The sequence below is a fragment of the Apus apus genome, chromosome 5 (genome assembly GCF_020740795.1).
Source record: "Apus apus isolate bApuApu2 chromosome 5, bApuApu2.pri.cur, whole genome shotgun sequence".
In the NCBI taxonomy this organism is placed as follows: domain Eukaryota; kingdom Metazoa; phylum Chordata; class Aves; order Apodiformes; family Apodidae; genus Apus; species Apus apus.
Window position 1 is genome coordinate 59,047,705 of NC_067286.1, and position 20,261 is coordinate 59,067,965.

Here is a 20,261-nt window from a genome sequence, read left to right on the forward strand (position 1 = left end):
GAATTTTTGTATAATCGCAAAGTAAGGAAGAATTTTATCTTTCATGCTGTCTGTAGCTTGCTTTTGAAATCAGGGAAATGTTGAAGGATTCCTACTTAGTTAAAGAAGGGAGTTTTCTTAGGGGGTAGACTTGGATAAAAGCAAAACTAGAAGTGGCAGGAGACAGCATTTCTAAAGGCCTTTCATTCACCCCTTTGTCATGGAGCTTTGCTTTTTCCCTGTCATGCTCAAGCGATAGAAGTGATGCTTTTACTGCCTTTGCATGTTACTCAGATGAAGAATACCTGAAAAATGTAGCAGAGAGCAATTTCTGTTCTTAAATATAAAGATTCAAAGAAGGGACTTTAAATGTAACAGTTTCCTTCTTTATATCACAAGACTTCTTTGCTCTGCAAAAGCAATGGGATATACTTATGGTTTTACTTTATCCATTTTCTAAATAGAGTAGTGTTTTTCATCTGGATCAAACCTGTATGCTGGAGTTTTTTGTTTTTATTTGTTTTTGTTTTTTTTTGTTTTGTTTTTCCCCATCTAAATAGTGATTGGAACAAGGGGGTGCACTAATCTGATAATCTAGCCCCTGGTGGAGATATAGGAATATACATGGAGGGTAATCACTCTTGACAGGTTTTTCCAGACTGATTTTCAGTTTCGTTAGATATAGCAGGATTGCATTAGAAAGAATGTTTGTGTTCTACTTGAGAATCTAGAGAAGATAATTCCTAGATGCTGCTGTTACGTGCTGCTGAACTTGATCATGGCTGGTGGCATTCCATTCATTTATGTCCTTTCAAGGCATTCAAACCTGTTACAGTTTGGCACAGGACAGTGGGTCCAACACAAGGATTTTTTTTTTTTTTTTTTTTTTTTAAACCCTGTTATCCTTTAATAAATCTACTAAATGACAAAATGGTATCTACTGAAAGAGGGAAGTGTGAGATTTTGAAACCTTCATATTTGAAAATGTATGATGTGACAATTAAAATTTCAAGAGTTGAAAATTCAGAAGTTCTTGCTACATGGTTAGATGGTGGACTTTTATATATAGTGATACACAGTATGTCAATTAAAAACTCACATTTTTATAAAGAAAATTCCACTGCATCTTACATATACATGCAAGTAGGTGTATTTCCATGTCTGTGTCTGTGTTTAGCCTGTAGGAACTAGGATGTTCGGCCACTTCTTAGTGTATTTTCTGTGTGTTTGAACTCGTAACAATCTGGAACTGCAGATTTCACTTACATTTAGAACCAGTTTGAGACTTAAGAACGTTAAACATATTTGGTGTCTCATGGCACTGACACACAAGTGTGACAGTCTTTTAAGTCAGCTTTCTCTCTAAGTTTATTTGTTCTTTTAAAATTTGTGGAACTTTAATGAACAGTTTCTTGGTAGCAAGAATACCTATATGAAAAAATGATAAAGCTGTTTGTTTTTTTAATAAGCATATATGAAGCTTTTTCTTGCATGCTTTTTGCTTTTGTTTTTTGAATGTAGATGTGTTTCTGGCTTTCAGCTGTCTGTTTTGACAAAATGCTGTACTTAACAGTGTAACTTTTCATTTCTAAAGCCTGATTATATACAGTCTGAAATGGTTGGCCAGGGTTGCTAAGAGATACTGTTCAAATATATCCACAAGTGTCGGTGTTACGTTGGTTTCTATTTTGGAAAATTTATTTCTCTTTTCTATGTATGTTTAGTGTCTGAATAATCTTAGAAATTATGGACGTCTTGCAGCTTATCCATAAAAATAAGACTTTATTGTTGAAACCCAGTAACAAATTGGACATATCAAAATAGTTGTCTTTTTTTAATTGAAAGACTGAGTCTTAATTCAGCAGTGTTTCAACAAAGGATCTGTATAACAGAACTGGAAATATAAATATTTTGCTCCTAAAAGCAATCCAGTAAGAAAATTAAAAACATAAGTGTTTCCAGCTGTTTGCTGTTTTTGGGTGATTTTTGCTATTTGGGGAAGGATGAGGTGACTATTTATTTCTTTAGCCAGAGAACTAATAGAACAAATCGATGTGTTTATAACCTCTGGAGGGCACCTGACAAGCCTCATCATTTCCTCATGAAATTCCCACGACAGATTCTTACTGCAAGGAAAAGATAGTTGGATCTCATTACAAACTACAGAAAAATCCAAAACAATGAAGAAGAACATGTACCTCAGTCCTAAACCTGGACGTTAGAAAGCAAAATCCCAGACAGTTTAACAACTTTAAAACATCTTTTTCTGTCTTTTCTGTTTCATCTCCTCAAAGTTGTGTAACAGTTTAACAGAGATCAGGTGGTATACATAGACTGGCATATCCACTTATAATAAGTATTTATGATTTATCTATTTGTGAATCCAAAATAATTTTGCTTTCAACCATTCCTGTAATAATTTTCTGAGAGCATTTTATACATTTATGACACCTGTTTGGCAAACTATCCTCCTTTCTCTTGCAAGATAGGTACTGGTTGAAAGTTACTTTCTTTTTCGTACAAGAGAGATACAGGTTGCTAATGATTACTACTTTAAACTTGCCTATTTTCTGTGCATTTGTGGGAGGTTGGTTTTGTTTTGTTTTTCGTGTCTTAATTCTTAGAGGCAACTTTAGGTGTCAGTGTTTCAGGATACATTTTGTACAACACAGGACACTGGATCTGGTTCTCCTTTGAGTACCACGTAATAATTTTGCTGTTTCAAAATCTTACATAAGAGTTACTAAGTAAAGGTGGGTTTTCTGATGTTATTTTTTTCTTTTTAAAGTGGATATTTAATTCAGCATTTTGTTCAACCTGGAGGATTAATTCCCCCTGATTTGTGTTCCTTTGTGACAATTGGTGGAGATCCTGTAACAGCAGATCTAGTACTGGCATAGACCTCTTTGTTGAGTCTTTCCCCAGTGTGAGAGCCATGCAATCACTAGGAAGGCTGAAAAGCTCAAAATATATATTACAAGCAATTAGAAAAATGTGACCTTGACACACTGTTGTGGGAACAAAATGTTAGAGCAAATGAAGGTCGTTTAGTTTTACAGTCAAGGAATGGTGGATGGTAAGAGGCAAACTGGCATATTTTGTAGATATGACAGCATCTAAGAATGTATTTGTTTTGGGGGAGAAGGAAGGCAGGATTTTGGAGCCACTTAATCAGAAGTTTGTTAGTGGTTTGAAGATTTCCAAAGTTTTGTTATGTCAGGAGTGGAAATCAATAAATTGAGTTTTGTGATGTTGTACTGGGCTTCCAACAGATTTTTAATACTATATTTCTACACCTCATATCACATGGATGTCACATTCTAACATGCCTGTACTTTCATGAATTTAACTTTATATACAAGTCTCTGTGTCATACTTGTCAAATGTTTACTGTTTCAGTTCTCTTTTTTTCTTTAAACACAGCTGTTGGAGCTGTTTGACAGTGAAGACCCTCGAGAACGAGACTACCTAAAAACAGTCTTGCACAGAATTTATGGCAAGTTTCTGGGTCTTAGAGCATTTATCCGAAAACAGATTAATAATATTTTTCTACGGTAAGTTGTGGGAAAAGGAACTTTTTGCTTATGGACATTTTAGGAAACTGATTTATTACTTATATTTAAATTTTCTTTTTTTAGATTTGTTTATGAAACTGAACACTTCAATGGCGTAGCTGAACTGTTGGAAATATTAGGAAGGTAAACAAGTCTTTATTTGTTATCAATCTCAAATATCCCTCCTGGACATGTCAGAATAGGATTGAATTTGGAAAAAGTATTATTGTAAGCCCTGATTCTGAACACAGATCTGTGTACATGCTCATCTTTAAGCCCACATGCAAATCTGTGTCACATCTTTGCCAAGAGTATAGAACTGGATGCAAGTTACAGCCAGAAGTGTTGGATTGATTTTGTGTGTGTGTGTTAAATTTTGTGCACTTCATCCTTAGATGTTGCAGAATACTTTTTTTTTTTTTTGAGCATGCTATCAGTGTGAATATTTTGAGTAAATCTAATTCTGGTAAGTTAATTACTGAAGAACACCTTGCTTCCATGAATTTACAGACCACATAGACAAGGTCTTACCTGTTTGGCAGCAGGTTTGTGCAGCTGTTTATATGATTATTCCTAAGTCAGAGCTGAATTGCTACCTAGATACTTACAGGAAAAAAGTCAGCACCTGTTCACAAATGGCATGAGCCTGCTGTTTGTAAACAGGTGCTGATACATTATTTTCCTCTAGAAAGTGTTTGTTCAGACCTCAAGAATGTTTTCTGTGATGATAACACTAACAAATATTTCTCTTCTAATTTCTAGTATTATCAATGGCTTTGCTTTACCTCTTAAGGCAGAACACAAACAGTTTCTGGTGAAGGTGCTGATTCCTTTACATACTGTCAGGAGTTTATCACTCTTCCATGCACAGGTAGAAATTATAAAAATATTTTCTGCACAGTTAGAATGATATGTATTTTTTTTAAAGGTTGCTTTGGAAATTTAGTTATGTAGCACGTAAAAGCAGGGGGAATATTTTGAAACATGGAAAAAATGCAGTAGATTGACTTTTTAATTCATATAATGTGCTTTGTATGATAAAAGCCTTCTGTTCTGATTACATAATTGGAAGTGTAACATACGTCTTCCATATTTTTGTTTAGTGGTTAAACTCTGTTTAAGTTTTTCTCTCTGCTATTTTCTCAATCTCACAAGTTTGCCTTTCCCATTCCCTCTGCCAAGAGGATGTTTGGGTTTCCTTAGTCTTGTGCTTTCAAGGCTCTTCACCCTGGCAACTTTCTGAATACTAATAACCACATATTTGCATAATCTTTAACGTTCTCCCTCACAGATTTCTTAATACTGCATTTATGCTCTCATATACTGATTTATACATTGAGCTTTTATGGTGTAATTTTTCCTCTGATAAGTGATACCTGTCACCTTTCTCTCTGATTTTCAGGCAGTGCAGTCTTTCTTATGCTGATAAAGCTGTGCTTTCTAAATGTGTTATTCCAGGTTTTAGCTCTGTCTGCTTATCTTGCAAGAGTTTTCATGATTCTGCAGATGTATAAAATATTCAAAAAGATACAGTTTCAGAGAGCAACAGAAGCTTCAAAACATAGTATGACTGTGTTTAGAATTCCAAGTTGCTCTGATTTTTTCTGTATGTGCTACTTTGTCACCTTACTTTTTTTAAAACATGCTTTGTTATTTCTTATAAACTGAACTTTGAGTGGATTTGCACAGTGCAAACTGTGCATCTCAGTTTAAAATTGGATGCAATTTGGGAAAAATGTGTAGCATTTTGCCTTGTCTCGCTTTGAAAATAAAATGTTGATTTGGGGTTTCTTCATAGAAATGTTCTGACTTTGTTTTCATAAATCTTTACCTCTTCACAGCTGGCGTATTGCATAGTACAGTTTCTGGAGAAAGACCCTTCACTCACAGAACCAGTAAATATTTCTTCCATACTTTATTATTATTATTTTCCATCATAAATGGCTTACCCCATTGAGAGAAAAGTAAGAAATCTCACTTTTTTTTCCTTCTAATCTAGGTCATTAGAGGTCTAATGAAGTTCTGGCCAAAAACCTGCAGTCAGAAAGAGGTAAGTGATACAGTAGCATTAACAAAACAGAAGAGTTATTTTGTTCTACTATAGAATAGGCAGAGAGTCTTTAGGTATTTCCGGGTAAGTAGCACATGTTGTGGTGGATCTTGGTATTAATTAATATTAATATTAATTCTTGTAGGTGATTTTTCCGTACTTGAATTGTGGATTTTTTGGACAGTTTTGACTATGCAGAGAAGAGTTTGATAACCATGGTTTCTTTTCACAAAATAAGCACTGGTTCTTCTGTAGAGAACTTTTTTGTTTTAGAAAAGAGAAAATAAGCTTAGTTAAGGATAGATTTGAAAACTGTTAGATTTGGAATTGTTTCTATGTGAGGATGGTATTTTTCCAGAGAGAATGCAAGATACTTTATTGACTGGCATTTTACCTACTAAACATGGAAAATATGCTGTTAAACCTTTGCATTTTTATTTAAAATTCTTGATGCAGATCTGAGTTTCCCTAATGAAATTTTGTGACACAGAAAAACTGTTGAGTATTGTTTCCAAATGTAAAGACATTTTCTTTAGATAAAGGTCAAGCCTTTGAGGCTGAGTTTTCAACATGTGTATACTGGTGCAATTCTGAATTTTGATGCAAAGGGCTACTTTAAATACGGATTTGCACACTTGTCCTCCTTAAGAGACTGAATCCAGAAGCTGCCAGAAAGCAGAACTTAAAACATTTTTTGATAGAGGGTCTTGCTGAGCTAGTAAGGCTTTCGTTTCTGCCTGAAGTGGTAAAATTTGAGGGTTGCCAGCGTTTTACTAATCAAGATGATTCAGAGATTTTTTATTTTCAATGCTTCCTTCCTTGTCTTTAGGTCATGTTCCTAGGAGAGCTGGAGGAAATCTTGGATGTAATTGAACCATCACAATTTGTCAAAATCCAGGAACCCTTGTTTAAACAAATTGCCAAGTGTGTCTCTAGCCCTCATTTTCAGGTCAGTGGTAGAGGTTATTATTTGGATAAGAATGTAGGGTCTCAATTTCAAACATAACCCTCTCCCCAGAAGTAAATATTATTTTATGCTATATGCTTTTAAATACTTGTCATCTGGATTTCTGTGGAAGAGGGTATGTTACAATGGAAGTTTAGTTTTGAGCTCCATGAGTGACCTGTTTGGTCTATCTGGGCTTACAGCTCAGAACTTGTCATTCTTGGCCACGTAAATCCTCAAACTATATCCAGGCAGACTTTTGAGTACTTCTGATTGTAGGTGCTGTATACTCCCCATGTGGGCCTTCAGACTGATAGTCCATAGAGGAGGCATTTGCTCCCTTTTTTAGTGCAGCATTGTGCAGCATTCTTGTGTTCCCACTAAGTTCCTTCTAGAAGGGGATGAGTGGTTAGAGGTGACAGAGCCCATAGTGTGTTTCCTTCACATTGCATAATGGGAAGGGAATGAATAGGATATAAGTTAAATCATATGTGGAGATGAGATAAGGTTCTTGGTCTGTAGTGTCTCCATATTAAGCTAGGTGGCCTGTCCTGGTCAGATGTGACTCTTTTTTGGCTGTTCCTTGGACTACATTTGTTTTTAGCATAATTTATATCAGTGTTTCCCCTTCTGCCCTCCCATCTCCTCCCCAAGGTGATTGTCATCATTGGTATCATCCCCACAGTTAAAGTATTTCCCCCCTTATTCAGCCCAGCTATCGGGCCTTTCCCCAGCTCTTTTTTCTGTTATCCTAGCACTGCTCTATTCCTTCCAACTGCAGTCACAGGATGGAGGAAAAGGGGCAATGGGAAGCCTGCTCTCCCTTCCCTTCCACAGCTGCGGCATTAATGCAGGGTCTGCACCTGGTCTTCAGTGAGCAGCAACATATTGCTCAGGGGAAAGAGAGAGTGGATACTGTGGGATCTGAATTGGAGGATAAAAACTTAATTCCATGAATGCATGTTGTGCTGGTGATTAAAGTAGAACTTGAATTCCAAATGTATTGATTCTTGTTAATTCATTATAGTGAAATTTCTCCATGGTTCATTTTTTCTTCAGAAAGTTACAAATTTATCAGTATCTGAATTCCTGCTAATGTTTTATTCCTTTGACTCAAAGGTGGCTGAAAGAGCACTGTATTATTGGAATAACGAATACATCATGAGTTTGATAGAGGAGAATTCAAATGTTATACTTCCCATCATGTTTTCCAGCCTTTATAGGATTTCTAAAGAACACTGGAATCCGTAAGTTTTTGTCATTACCCTTATTTCTTTCCATTTTCCTGATAAACTTAAAGAAGCTGAAAAAACATCTGAATGGCAGAGATCCAAATTCAAAACTGCCATGAGCAGTTGCAGCTTTGTCCATGTCAGTATAAATTAGTCTATACTTGAGCTCATTTCAAAATGTTTTTAATTATTTGATACGTACAAAACTCAGTACCTTATGGGATAAAAATAGACATTCTCACAAGCTGAAAAAAAGGTAAATTAGATGTTATATTGTTACTGAAGAAAAAATGTTGCTGATCAAGTACTTCTCCTACACAGTTTTTTTATAAACTGGTTAATGTCTTAAGCCTGATTGTAAATAGTCTAGAAGAGCACCGCTTGGTGTTTAAATAAGGCTTTGTGGGTGTATCGTGGATTATACTGATATTTCTGGTACTTTTTGTAAACATCCGTAAAGCATACAGACATCAGTATATTTTTCTAAATATTTGTAAATCATATAGACACCAGTAAATTCTTAGGTTAGGTTGTTTTTTTCTAAATTTATTTAAATGTAACTGTTCTCTATTACGCACAGTGATGGAGTAGTTGCTTCATCTTGATATCCTGTTTATTTGGTTTTTTTATTTGTAAGTCAAATGACCCAGCAGAAAATGTTTTAATGCAAATTACTGTTACAGTTAGATGCCATGTATTCCAAACTTTAATTGAAAAGTTTTTTGTAAGTCAAGGTGGTTACCATTTAGTAAACCCAGTGTTTTCAATGATCTCTGCTGCACTCAGGCCCCAATTGCTTTAACATCACAACCATAGTAGTGGATGAGGAACTGGGATTTCTTTATTTGATCATCTATTCCAAATTTGGTTTAGATTTGTTTCTTTCCCTTCTCCCTTTTCAGTAGCTTTGTCGTTTCTTTATCTTCAACTCTGCCAGAAAAGAATTTTAACCTCTAGATAATCAGACTGTTGGCAGACCTAACACTACTTTGGAAATTCTAGTGTGTTTTAGTTTAGTTATCCAGTCAGATGGTATAAACGAGCAAACTGATTCTGCCTTTTTTGAGCCTTTGGGGGACAGAATGCCTTTGAAACCTTTTAGAAATCATTATTATTATAAATTATTTCTTCCTGTATGAACATACCTGTCATATTTTTAGGTAATTATGCAACTAGAATTCAAATAAGGAGTGATATATTGGCTCTTGGTTAAGGTCAGGAACAACAATAGGCAGAGGTTATATACAAAAATAATATTTCTTTATATATTCTATATATTATTTTGATTTTTAAAATATACATACAGACATGAAGAGTGTTATTCAGATACTGCAGCACTCATCTGATGGGGGTTTTTAAAGTTTTTTGCTGTACCAAAGTGAAAATGAATGTGAAGTACATGAGTACAAGGAAATCACTCTTGAAATACAGCCTTGTGTTTTGCATAGATGCACTGAATATTCAGCTTCACAGAAAAACTGTGAGGAAATATGAGTAATTCACATTTCATGTTTTTGTTCCTTGTGCCAGCATTGATGATTTGAGTCCCCAGAGCTGCATTCAGAATTGTTCCACAGAATGAGGGAAGAGACTGTAGTTATATGTAATAGCTTTCTGTTGTTACCTTTTACCATAGCGTTTTGGTTTGCTCCATTGAAGTAGTCAGTAGAGACTTGAAAGCTGGTTTTCACCTTTAAATATGTTAATAAGAAATAGTTCCACTGAAATAAAAGATCTTCCATTCTCATATTTGCAAGAGCAGAATTGGTTGCAGAAATGCTGGTAAGAAGAGATGCATTTTATTTCACGTCTGATTTCACCTGAAACTAATAGAATCCTTTCTTTCTTTAATGTTTCACAGGGCTATTGTGGCTTTAGTCTACAATGTGTTGAAGGCATTTATGGAAATGAACAGCACCATGTTTGACGAGCTGACAGCCACTTACAAGTCAGATCGTCAGCGGTAACTTTTTAAAGCTTCTTTTGTCAGCTGTGCATAAGGCCCTGCTGTTTGGTTTTTGCCCTAAGACTCAGATGCAATTGCATCATCTCACACATAATAGAGAAAGGCCTCATTTTTACCTCTGCATGCTCTTTAGCCTTCTCTTTGCAAGGTGTAAGATACTATCACGGACGAGTTGTTCTTATGCCTTACGAAATACAGTACCCAATGCCTTGCTTGGGAATCCACATTCCTCACAGAATTCCTTTTGGCTCTGCATTCCAAAAGATTTAAATGTATCTTTAATAATAAAAGAAATACAAATGTTTAAAGATAAGGCTTTGCTTAAAGATTTGAAGAAAGTCTCACTGAGGTTTAGAAAGAGACATGAGGCAAAACCCTAAGATATTATGTTCCAAACTACTGCTTGTAGGCTGGATGTGGTATTAAAGCAGAGACACATCTCTCAGCCCTTTCACTTCTTACTCAGAGGTCTTGCTGTATTTGAGTCTTTTAGCGTGCAGGATCCATTAGATAAACCACTGATAGGATCATTAGTTCCACCCTAGCAAAATGATTTTTGTCTTTACTGTATTCCTTAATGTTAATTTTCTGATTATAGTGCAGCATCTTTTCTCAAAAGTTTCAGCTTATTCAAAGTGTCAAGTGAAAAAAATGAGGAAACTTCAGGAACTTTGAACAGTTTGCAGCTTCATTTAAGTCATACATTTTCCATGACTCAGGGTTCCCCCAAGCAAAGCAAAGGCTATTATATGTTGTCAGACCTTGTTAGGTTAGTTCTAAAGTCTCTTGGAGTCCATATTTTTTTAATTGTGTGCCAGGAATCACATTGTCCTTTTGTTCTGCTTTGTTGTTGTAAAATAGTTTTATACACAGAAAATCTACACATAACAGGTTAGTTAATTAATGCTGTATTTTACTTTGAGAGACTTGGATACATGTTTGAGCTAAGATTCCAGATGAATTCTAGATAGATGTTGATAAGTAAGGCTGAGTCTGCTAGTGCAGTTGAGACATCACTGTGTGATTTTCTACCAGAAAAGGCAGAGGATCTTAGAACTAGTAAACAGCTAATCTAGCTGTTTTCTGAGGGACCTCAGTAACTTAAATCAATTTGCAATTGCACTTCACCCCGTTAAGGTGAGGAGTCTGCTCCTAACAGGACCAGACAGTCTAGCAGTCTGTCCCGTGTCTAGATAATGGATGAGATTTATTGACTGAACCACACAAAGAATTTTACTTGCACCTACTGACGTTTTATCTCCTATCAAGCCTGGTGTTAATCGTGTCACCACTGGGATATTTACCTTAATGGTTACAGAAATCCTTTAGTATCTTAATCAAACTGCATTTCAGAAGGGTAGCTTTGATACCACTTAAAGCTTGGGAAGAAATCTGTTCAATATTTAATGACAATGGTAGGTCAAATAGGTAAGTTGGATGAGGTGATCATCTTCTATCAGTATTTTAGGTAAGCAGGCATAGATTTCATAATGATTAGAAGATAAAAGTTGGTAAGTAGCCTGAATATGTCAGGCAGTTTCACTCATTCTTACGTTTGATTTTTAAATACTTTCTAGTAACAGTGGGCTCCTTTTTACTTTCATTTTTAAAAAAAAAAAACAAAAACAAGGCCAAACTGTTCTTCAGGGATTTATCTGAAAGTTGCTTGTCTTTTTTCATATGTGTAAAATACTCTTGGGAAATGAAAGCTTCAAATAAATGAGCCAGATATTGGCAGTTTGGCTGAAGCAAGATCTGTAGGAATGTTTCTAATCGGCTGAAATAACTTCTAAGAATTCTTTAATGTGACTGGCAGAGAGAAATATTTACAAAAAATATATGTTAGGAAAATTGCAGTTTCTATTCGGCAAAATTAGTGCTGCTAATTAATGTCAACTATATATTTTTAAACATGAATATTCTACAGTTTTCTCTTGCTAACTCTTGGTTTTATTCCATCTGTCAGTGAGAAGAAGAAAGAGAAAGAGCGTGAAGAACTGTGGAAAAAACTGGAGGATTTGGAATTAAAGAGAGGTCTTAGACGTGATGGAATAATTCCAACTTAACAAAAAAACAACACAGCATTATTAACCTGTGGAGTCACACATTTATGTAGTAGAAGATGGAGCAACAGTTTTCTGTATTGTGCAACTTTACAGTAGATTTCACATTTGTTTCATTATTACAACAGCACTGTATATACCTGTCTCTAAGTAAAGGAAAAAAAATAAGGACTTTAATCCAAAGTTTGGACAGCAGATGGACTTCTCAGAACTTTGCAAATGTAATCATTGTTTTAACCCTTCTTTAAAACCAGTCTTCAAAGATCTGTTGATGAAAATTGCGATGTCAAATTCCATTGTCAGGACCTGTTCCTTATTTATCGTTAGCAGAGAGTATAGTAACTTTCAAATGTGAACAATCTTAAAATTTAGCTTGTCTTTCTGCTAAACTGTTAAGTGTATTTATAGTAAAAGAGAAAAAAGACTGTCATTTCCTTATGAGTTTGTGTAACATCCTCCTTCTCTGGATAACTTTACTGTAATTTGATGTTTTTTTCCTTTTGCACATCTTCATAAGTTGAATGTCCATTCAAATCAGGGCCATGAAAAACGTAGGTCCTGAATAAAAGTTTTGTTTACTGGTGTGAGCATTTTTTTTTTTTTCAGTACCAGGCTGTTTCTGGTGCTTCCTTAATTTGAACATTAGGAGTTAAAAAACAAGTAGGTGATAAACATAGTAGGAAAGGGAGCTTTGGATTCATGCACCTATTTATTGCAAATCCAAATTAGTGTCCACAATCCTTTAAAAATGGGCAGTGGTAACACCCTGGATTTCAGTACCTAACCAGTATTAGTGATATGGCATTGGACATATATACCAGAGTTGGTTTAGAAATACTAATTGCTAAATTATTACAGTATGTTTTATTGGACCATCTGGAAAGAATAAAGACAAACGCTAAACAGTGCAAGCATGACAATGATCCCCAGTGGTCATGGATCTAATTGGAAGTAGAGTTGAGATAGCAGTTTGGACTGTTTGGAGTTGTTGCCTTACTTTTTAATATGTATTTATAAAGTGTTCCAGCAAAAGAGGATGTAGCCTCTAAGAAACATACTATAGTGTTTTTGTGGTTCTAGTACTATTACTCATCACAGTACCAGCCCTATGGTCTTAGCTGGAAAGGATTTTGGATAATATACTTCTGCATTCTCATCTGGATGCTCATTCCTAACTACTGTATTTGTTACCAGAAGTGGTTCTACAAATGCTACTGAAAAAGAATTCTGGAAATCCTAATGTTCTGAGTATTAATAATAAAGTTTAAAATGCTTTTATATCAAAGGTGCATTGTGACCAAATTGTTTAAAACAAAAGAAAAAAAAAAGAAACAAAGAAGAGGGCTGTATTATAAGTATACATTATTGGCTATCTGCTTTGTATTTGAAAGTGGAATCTTACATCTTTGGTAGGTAAAATGCTGATAAGACTTATGTACAGTATATATTTAGCTAATGCAGTTGCATTATTATATACCGAAAGGTATGTGTTTTGGGATTTTTCTCCAGGATGCTTTTGAAATGTTACAGACATATGACAACAGTGAATTGATAATCCTAAACCATCAATCCAGCAGTATTTACAGTATAAAACTGAATTGGTGTTCATGAGTCTTTGTGATAGTTGCAAACATGAATTTATGACCTGTTAACATTGATAGAAATACAGTATAAATACAAGCTTGTATATTTTTCTTCCTACCATTTAAATATACAGTAGGATTTGAAGTTTTCTTGTTTTCAGGCACGGAGAAGTAAAAAAGAATTCCCTCCTAGACTACTGACTGTTTCAGGATTATCAGGTCACAGTTTGTACTTCTGGGTCTGCGCACACAAATGTTGTAAACTCAATGGTTTTGTAAAAACTTGACACTGTTAATTCTGGGAAAAAAAAAAAAAAAAAGTGGAACTAGTCATATACAACACCAAACACAATGTGGTTTAATGGGATTAATATGAGCTTCTTTTAAGAACACTGACTGGGACGCAATGTAAATTAGGCAGTTACTGTCATAGTTGAAACATTTTATTTTAAAGTGCTGAAGCAAAGGTGCAAGCTGAAATACTGAAGATTAAATAAATTTATAACAAATCATGTCCCTTAGCGCATTGATTTTGACAGTCTTTTATTTCTGTTACCAAAAATTTGCTAGTGTGATTTCTGTGTGAAATGGTCATGCTTTACAGGAGGGTGGACTTAAACTCATGCTCACAGACTATGTTCCATTGTGAAAACCTGAGGCAGAAGGGAGGAGAAATGATGAATATTGTCCACCTGGTGGAGTAAAACACAACAATGTGAAATTAGAAAAAGCACCTTGTCCTGTACTTAGAGTTTAGGTGAGTGTTGTTTGTTCATAACTACTTTTGCTTTTGACATGACATTCTGGTCTTGATCATACAAAACTGGTGAGAACCTGATGAGTTGCAATATTTTGTTACTTCTGATGTTACCTCTGATGTGGGGATAGAGGGGAGTATCTAAAGCTTATAGATGATTTATCACTTCCGAGAAGGAATGTTTCTTTAAAGTGAATGAGACGATGTGATATTAGTCACTTGACTCTAAAAGGCTGACATGACATTAGGTTGCACTGTGTGGTGTTGTGGAAGAAGCACTTGCCACAAAGATCCGACCGTACCCCCGGGATCCCGCGTTTGCCGCAATCCAAACGCCATGTCCTGCTGCTCTGCAGAGCTCCCGTTGCTATCACTTGGAGTTGTAGGCAAAGAAGAAGGGCCCAAGTGTGATCAGTGTGTCTATTTGATCAGTGTGTCTATTTAATTATGCTTTCATTTACTTCTTGAGTTCCAGAAACTACCTTTGTTTGTGTAAATGGTCTGGTTAACTGCTCGTGCAGCGGTTGCTGGGTGGTCGCTCGTGTCCTGGGCCATATTGGTTTCAGGAGGAAGGATTGAATGCTCCCTGGTAAAAGGACAGAGCTGCATTTTCAATACTAGGGCATTGCATCAGGTCATGGGGATAGAACAACTGCAACAGTAGAGTTCTGCTACTTCGAATTGAGCACACATTGCTTTCTTCAGCCTGCAAGTCTCCCTTACTGTTTTCCTTTAATTGCTTTTGAGTGGTTTTTGTCTGTCTTCCAAAGGTTGGAATGCTTTAAATGCAAGTATTCTATTGCCATTGGAGCCTTCACTAGCAGGGTTACTGTAAATTTAATCTTGGTTTTGTTAGCATAAATAAAAGGATTTAATTTATTATTCTATCTCCTCCTATATATGGAAAAATTGGAGGGTGTTAGAGCCAAGAATTGCTTAACTAAGAAATGCAGCAGCTGTACTTGCATTATATGTGCCTAAGTACAGCCTTAGGCTCTCTCACTCTATGGAGAGGAAAATATATTAGGAGCTTTAAAAATCTCTTCATTGTTTTGTGAGAGGGAAAGGCTAGATTCTTCTCCCCCCAGATAAAACCAAAATAATTTGCTTTTAATTCTGTCTTGGAAAACAAAGATGTCTTTTTCTCTTAATTGTGTAACGATACCATCTCAAAAGCAGTTGCCCCAAAACAAGACAAAGGTGACAATGCGTAAGATTGAAGAATGTTTTTATTGACATGTAGCTTTTTTAGTTTTGGCTCATCTGAATCTCTCAGCAGCTCTGGAGTGGGCCACAAATCAGTTTTTCTAGTTAGTATGTGCAGCAGATTTTGTATAGCCTGTTTTTTTTTGTTTGTTTTGAAGTCTATGAAACATTATCTTGAAACAGAATGGAACTAATTCTGATTGAAAACTTATATCCAAGTGTTGCTTCCCACCCACAGAAGCACACACGCTTTTTATCATGACCTCTCTGAATACAAGTTTTTTGTTATTTGGGTCATTTACTGTAAATATGTTGTGTTCATAACCTCACGTAAGGATGAGGAGTTTTCAAATATAAATAGTACTGATACATTTCTTGTCGTTGTCCTATTTTTGACTGTAGTATAGCAAATGACCTGTCATGCTTTTTGTTTCAAGGTTAGCATTAGATTCATAGATCTTAATATTTTAGCATTTCATTGTTTAAGCAGGAGAGGGCAGCAAAAGTTCGTTTTTCCCCATAGGAATGCTCTGGTCCACTACTGTTTTTAAACTTAGATGCATTTAACTATCTGTGGGTAAGAGGGAAAAATGAAACATTTTTTATATATATTAAAAGGTGCATATGAAAATATATAGACTGGTCCAACCAGACTGTGAAAATGTCTTCTACTCTACATCAAAGTAATAAAAAGAAAAATATCTTCCACCTTTGGATAAAGTACAAGCAGGTCTTAAGCTCTTGGATTCAAATGTCATTCTTTGGGAATAGTTTACTTTCTTAAAAATGGTATCAAAGAAACTCGAACTCAATGGTGCTCCCAGCTATAAATGTGTAATCTTCCTCTTTTGCACGTGCTCAAGAGGCTCTGTACCGTGGGTGCATCTAAATAAAGAAGCAATGAAGTGTTTTCCAGGTGCTTGGCTTTTTTTTCCACCTCTTCCCATCTAAACTTCATGTACCTTTTCAACACTGAACTTCCAGTGGTCAGCTCTCCGTTTGCATGTATTAAATGTAAGGACACCTGTCTGAGGAAAAAAACCAACCCAGACAGTGAGGTGGTAATTTAAATTTATGTGAGATTTACCATAGTAAATGCTCAGTTTTCATTAAGTTTATTTTTTTTAAAGGTCCTCTCATGATGATCAACATCTTCATACTGTACACAGCCATGCCTGTGAGGGGAGGTAAAGAGCAGTGGGTATTGAAAAGAGGCACTGGAGTCACACAATGTTCTTTATAAGCCCTTTGAGCCTTATGCTTGCCAGCTGGTGAAGGAACAGGTTCTTTTATAGCATCATTCTACTGATTCAGTCCTTGTCCTGACTCTGCCTTGCAGTTTGAAAGCAAAGAGAAAGGCTTAAGATGGTGACATACATGGGAAACTGGAGAGAACCATGGATGGAGCCTGGTGAGGAGCAGTGCTGGTGAACAGCTTTAGCAGAAGCACAGATAGAGATACAGATGCTGTGCTGCAATAAGAGACAGTATGTATAAAACATTTACTTCTGATTTTAATAGATCAGTTTCCTACATGAATTAGTCCAGTAGCCTAATTCTTACGAATTCTTTCCATTTTGATTTTTTACCAAATCTTTCAGCTGTTGGATCCTGTGTGCCTTTGTTAGAATGGCTCATTTTCACAAATCTCTTTAAATGCTTGCAAGACAAATATTCAGATCACTTAACAACCTTCTGTCTCTTTTCTTTCTTATTGCAAGGCAAGTATTTTCCAAAGAATTAAAAAAGAAGATGAGAACATGCAGTAAGTTGGCCTTCAGGGTAGGATTTGTCCTCAGCACTTGGAAGTTAGAATATCACCTTTAAAGGATTGGAGTTAAAAACTTAAAATTACTTTCCTACTTTTGGTAATAATTGCTTTCCTGGTTTTTTATCTTTGTCTTTACTTCTCAGGGATATTTTTGTTTCTTGTAAAATAGCAGAGTGCCTGGTTTGTTTTACATTTAGTTTGGACCCCAGACCACAAGTCTGTGGCCTAGAAAAGTGGTTTTGTGTGCAGGTAAAGGCTGTTCCCAAGTCTGTTCAATTACTGCTTCAATGTAGAGTAAAGCAACAGTTTGGGTGTTAAACTATAAACTGATACAAAATTTTGCACTGTGAGTTTGGAGCTATCTACAGTTTTAGAGATTCAGTGTTGAAGCCAAAGTGAATATCCTGAATTTGTTAGTAAATACCTTGAAGAAAGTGTAATAATGCACTGTAAATAGTGCAGGCTTCTCTGCAAGTCACCGTCACGTGAAAAATTGTCATATCGAAACTTTACCTTTTACTATTTTTCTCTTTGTTCCCTCCCCTATTAATTTTGTCTATTCAGTACTTCTCCCCCAAAAAAGATAATAATTAAAAATCACTGCTGGTTTGAGAAGTTAGAGATCACTCAGGAAGGATGGAGAGCTTGGTAGACATTTGAAGAAAAACATATTTGGTACTGTTGGACAGTGGCTCGTATCTTCGATACACAGTTGAAAACATCTGGGTTCTTGTCTTACATTATCCCTGAGTCTGGGAAGGTCTTCCAAAAAAAAGAACAAGAAAGGGATATTCTATATGGCTTCAGAATCTTGTTTTCAAAAATTTTTACTTTGTCACCAGCTGGGGCAGGTTTTTGCTTGTGCATAAACCTCTGCACTTCACCGACAGAGAAAGCAGCAACCCCAGAGGCAGCGTTAACCGAGGAATGGAGGGGCACAGGGAGGGTGCTGGTGCCAACCTGCCAAAGCAGAGGAAGCTCAAGCTCAATTGCCCCAACAGCAAGGAAGCAAAGACGTTGGATTTGTACAAGGATGCATCCAGACCTCTGGCAACAAAAGGAAAAGGTTAGTCTTTTTTAATGGAGCAGGCTTGGTTCCATTTGGAATCTTCACCTTCTGGAGAAGTGGAGGTGGTTTAGCTGTGTAAGCAAACTGCCTAAGGAATCCAGCTCAATTCTGGGTATCTTAATATTCATTCTGCAAAATGTACTGAGTAGGACTGCAGCTCATGCTCACCTGTCATCTGCCATGACTCCTATGCTTTTCTAGGTACTCCTTTGGCTATGTAGGTACTGTGCTTATGTGGAAAATTGCTGTATCCTTAACCATGGAAAACCGAGATGGGCATCTGCATTATCTAGTCTTCCATGTCAGGCACCCTGGAGGCAGTAAGCTGAAGTCTGCAGTTGACAGAGTAAACTGAAACTTGGCAAAACACACTCTTGATTTCTGGAGCAAGGAAATGTGGAATTCAGACAGTGGTAATTAGTTTATTAGTCCACAGACTATTTCACAAACACAAAGGGATATTATCTCTTTGCTGTCCGTGACACTCGTCAGACAGCAATTGTTCACATGGTTAGTGATTATGCAGTAGATTTCAAATGATGGTTCTGGCTAGACAAAAATGACTCTCGGGTACAAAGGAAAGAGTATTTCCTGCCATGGTGTGGTGCTCCAGGCTGCCCCCCTTCTCCTACTGGTGAGTGATGCCAGCCCTAACGAGCTCTCCAAACACAAGCAACAAGGCTTGCAGTGCAGTGAAGTTAATTTTTTTTTTTTTTATTCAAAATTGTCACAAGGCGGGGGGGCAAGGTTGGCTGAGAGAGTTGGGGCTGTTCAGCCTGGAGAAGAGAAGGCTCCGAGGAGACCTTATAGCATCTTTCAGTATCTGAAGGGGCTACAGGAAAGCTGGGGAGGGGCTTTTTACCAGGTTGTGTAGTGACATGACAAGGGGTAATGGTTTAAAATTGGAAGAGGATAGATTTAGGTTAGATGTTAGGAAGAAATTCTTTACTGTTGGTGTGGTGAGGCATTGGAGCAGGTTGTCCAGGGAGACTGTGGCTGCCCCCTCCTTGGAGGTGTTCAAGGCCAGGTTGGACAGCGCTTTGTGCAGCCTGGTCTAGTGGGAGGTGTCCCTGTCCTTGCAGAGGGGTTGGAACTAAATGATCTTCTAGGTCCCTTCCAACCTAAACCATTCCATGATTCTATGATAGACTAGTGGTTGTTTTAGCCTTATCCAGGCAAATGTCTTTGCATGTGGTTAGGTAAAGAACTGGGATTTTTTTGTGAGGTCCTGTGGAGTCCTTTTTTCACCACATCTCACAAGGTAACTGTTTTAGCAGAAACTGTGTTAAGGCTTTTTTTTCAGATGCAATTTTATTTCTATAATGACTTTCAGTCTGTTAAATCCCTCTAAATTTTCCAATGTGAAGCCCCCTCCCCTGCTTCAAATCCCATTCCTGTGTATTCAGTTATTCTGCATTTGTTGGTAAAAGTACTTTGAAAATGTTGAAATCTATAAATTTGCTCCAGTATTTATAAATGCAACAGGACAGCTAAAGATACAGGAGATTTAACACTAACATTACCCAGGGAGTAATTTTTTTCCTCCCCTTTTTCTTTCTCCACCCAACCCATTTCTATTTTCTCTTGCTGCAGAGCTAATTCTACTGATGGTGAATTAAAATATGTGCAATACAAGTCACATGAGAGAAAAAAAGCTGTGAAAGCAGCTGTGGTCCCACAGAAGGTTCCTTTTAGTTCCTCATACAGCACAACTTTCAGGGCTCCTCCCTCAAGCCCACCTCTATGCATGGAAGTCAATGTCCAGTTATTGCTCAAAGCTCCTAGAGATGTAATTCCTTAATTTAGGGGTATCTCTGGTCAATATCTGCAAAGATCAGATTCTCACAGGCTGCATAAGCCTTTTTTGATTTTTCTGCTATGACAGTTTAGACAGGCCAAAGACGTGCAAGAATTCTAGCTGGTTTGTAGGTATTTGTCAGAATTTGGGAGAGCAGAGGTGGCTGCTTGTCCCATGGCATTTTAGCCCATCAGCTTTCAACCTTTTGGACTTCTTTTTTCTCTGAATCTTCATCTGTTTTTGTCACAATGAGTGTGTGATAGCAGCTTTCTATTCAGTCCAAATGC

At 36.6% G+C, this 20,261-nt stretch overlaps 1 protein-coding gene across 4 annotated transcripts in view; it reads left to right on the forward strand.

The window, feature by feature from the left end:
* Positions 1-16,246, forward strand: part of PPP2R5E (protein phosphatase 2 regulatory subunit B'epsilon) — a 75,178-nt gene extending 58,932 nt beyond the window's left edge. For 3 of the 4 annotated variants that reach the window (XM_051621375.1, XM_051621376.1, XM_051621378.1), the window contains 9 exons: positions 3,403-3,533; positions 3,618-3,677; positions 4,296-4,404; positions 5,375-5,428; positions 5,533-5,583; positions 6,413-6,532; positions 7,649-7,776; positions 9,623-9,724; positions 11,694-16,246. In XM_051621375.1, coding sequence (XP_051477335.1) covers positions 3,403-3,533; positions 3,618-3,677; positions 4,296-4,404; positions 5,375-5,428; positions 5,533-5,583; positions 6,413-6,532; positions 7,649-7,776; positions 9,623-9,724; positions 11,694-11,793 — 855 coding nt within the window. In that variant the 3' untranslated portion in view covers positions 11,794-16,246. The remainder of the gene's footprint in view (positions 1-3,402; positions 3,534-3,617; positions 3,678-4,295; positions 4,405-5,374; positions 5,429-5,532; positions 5,584-6,412; positions 6,533-7,648; positions 7,777-9,622; positions 9,725-11,693) is intronic. The other variant, XM_051621377.1, reaches the window with a different exon arrangement.
* Positions 16,247-20,261: the final 4,015 nt, after the last annotated feature.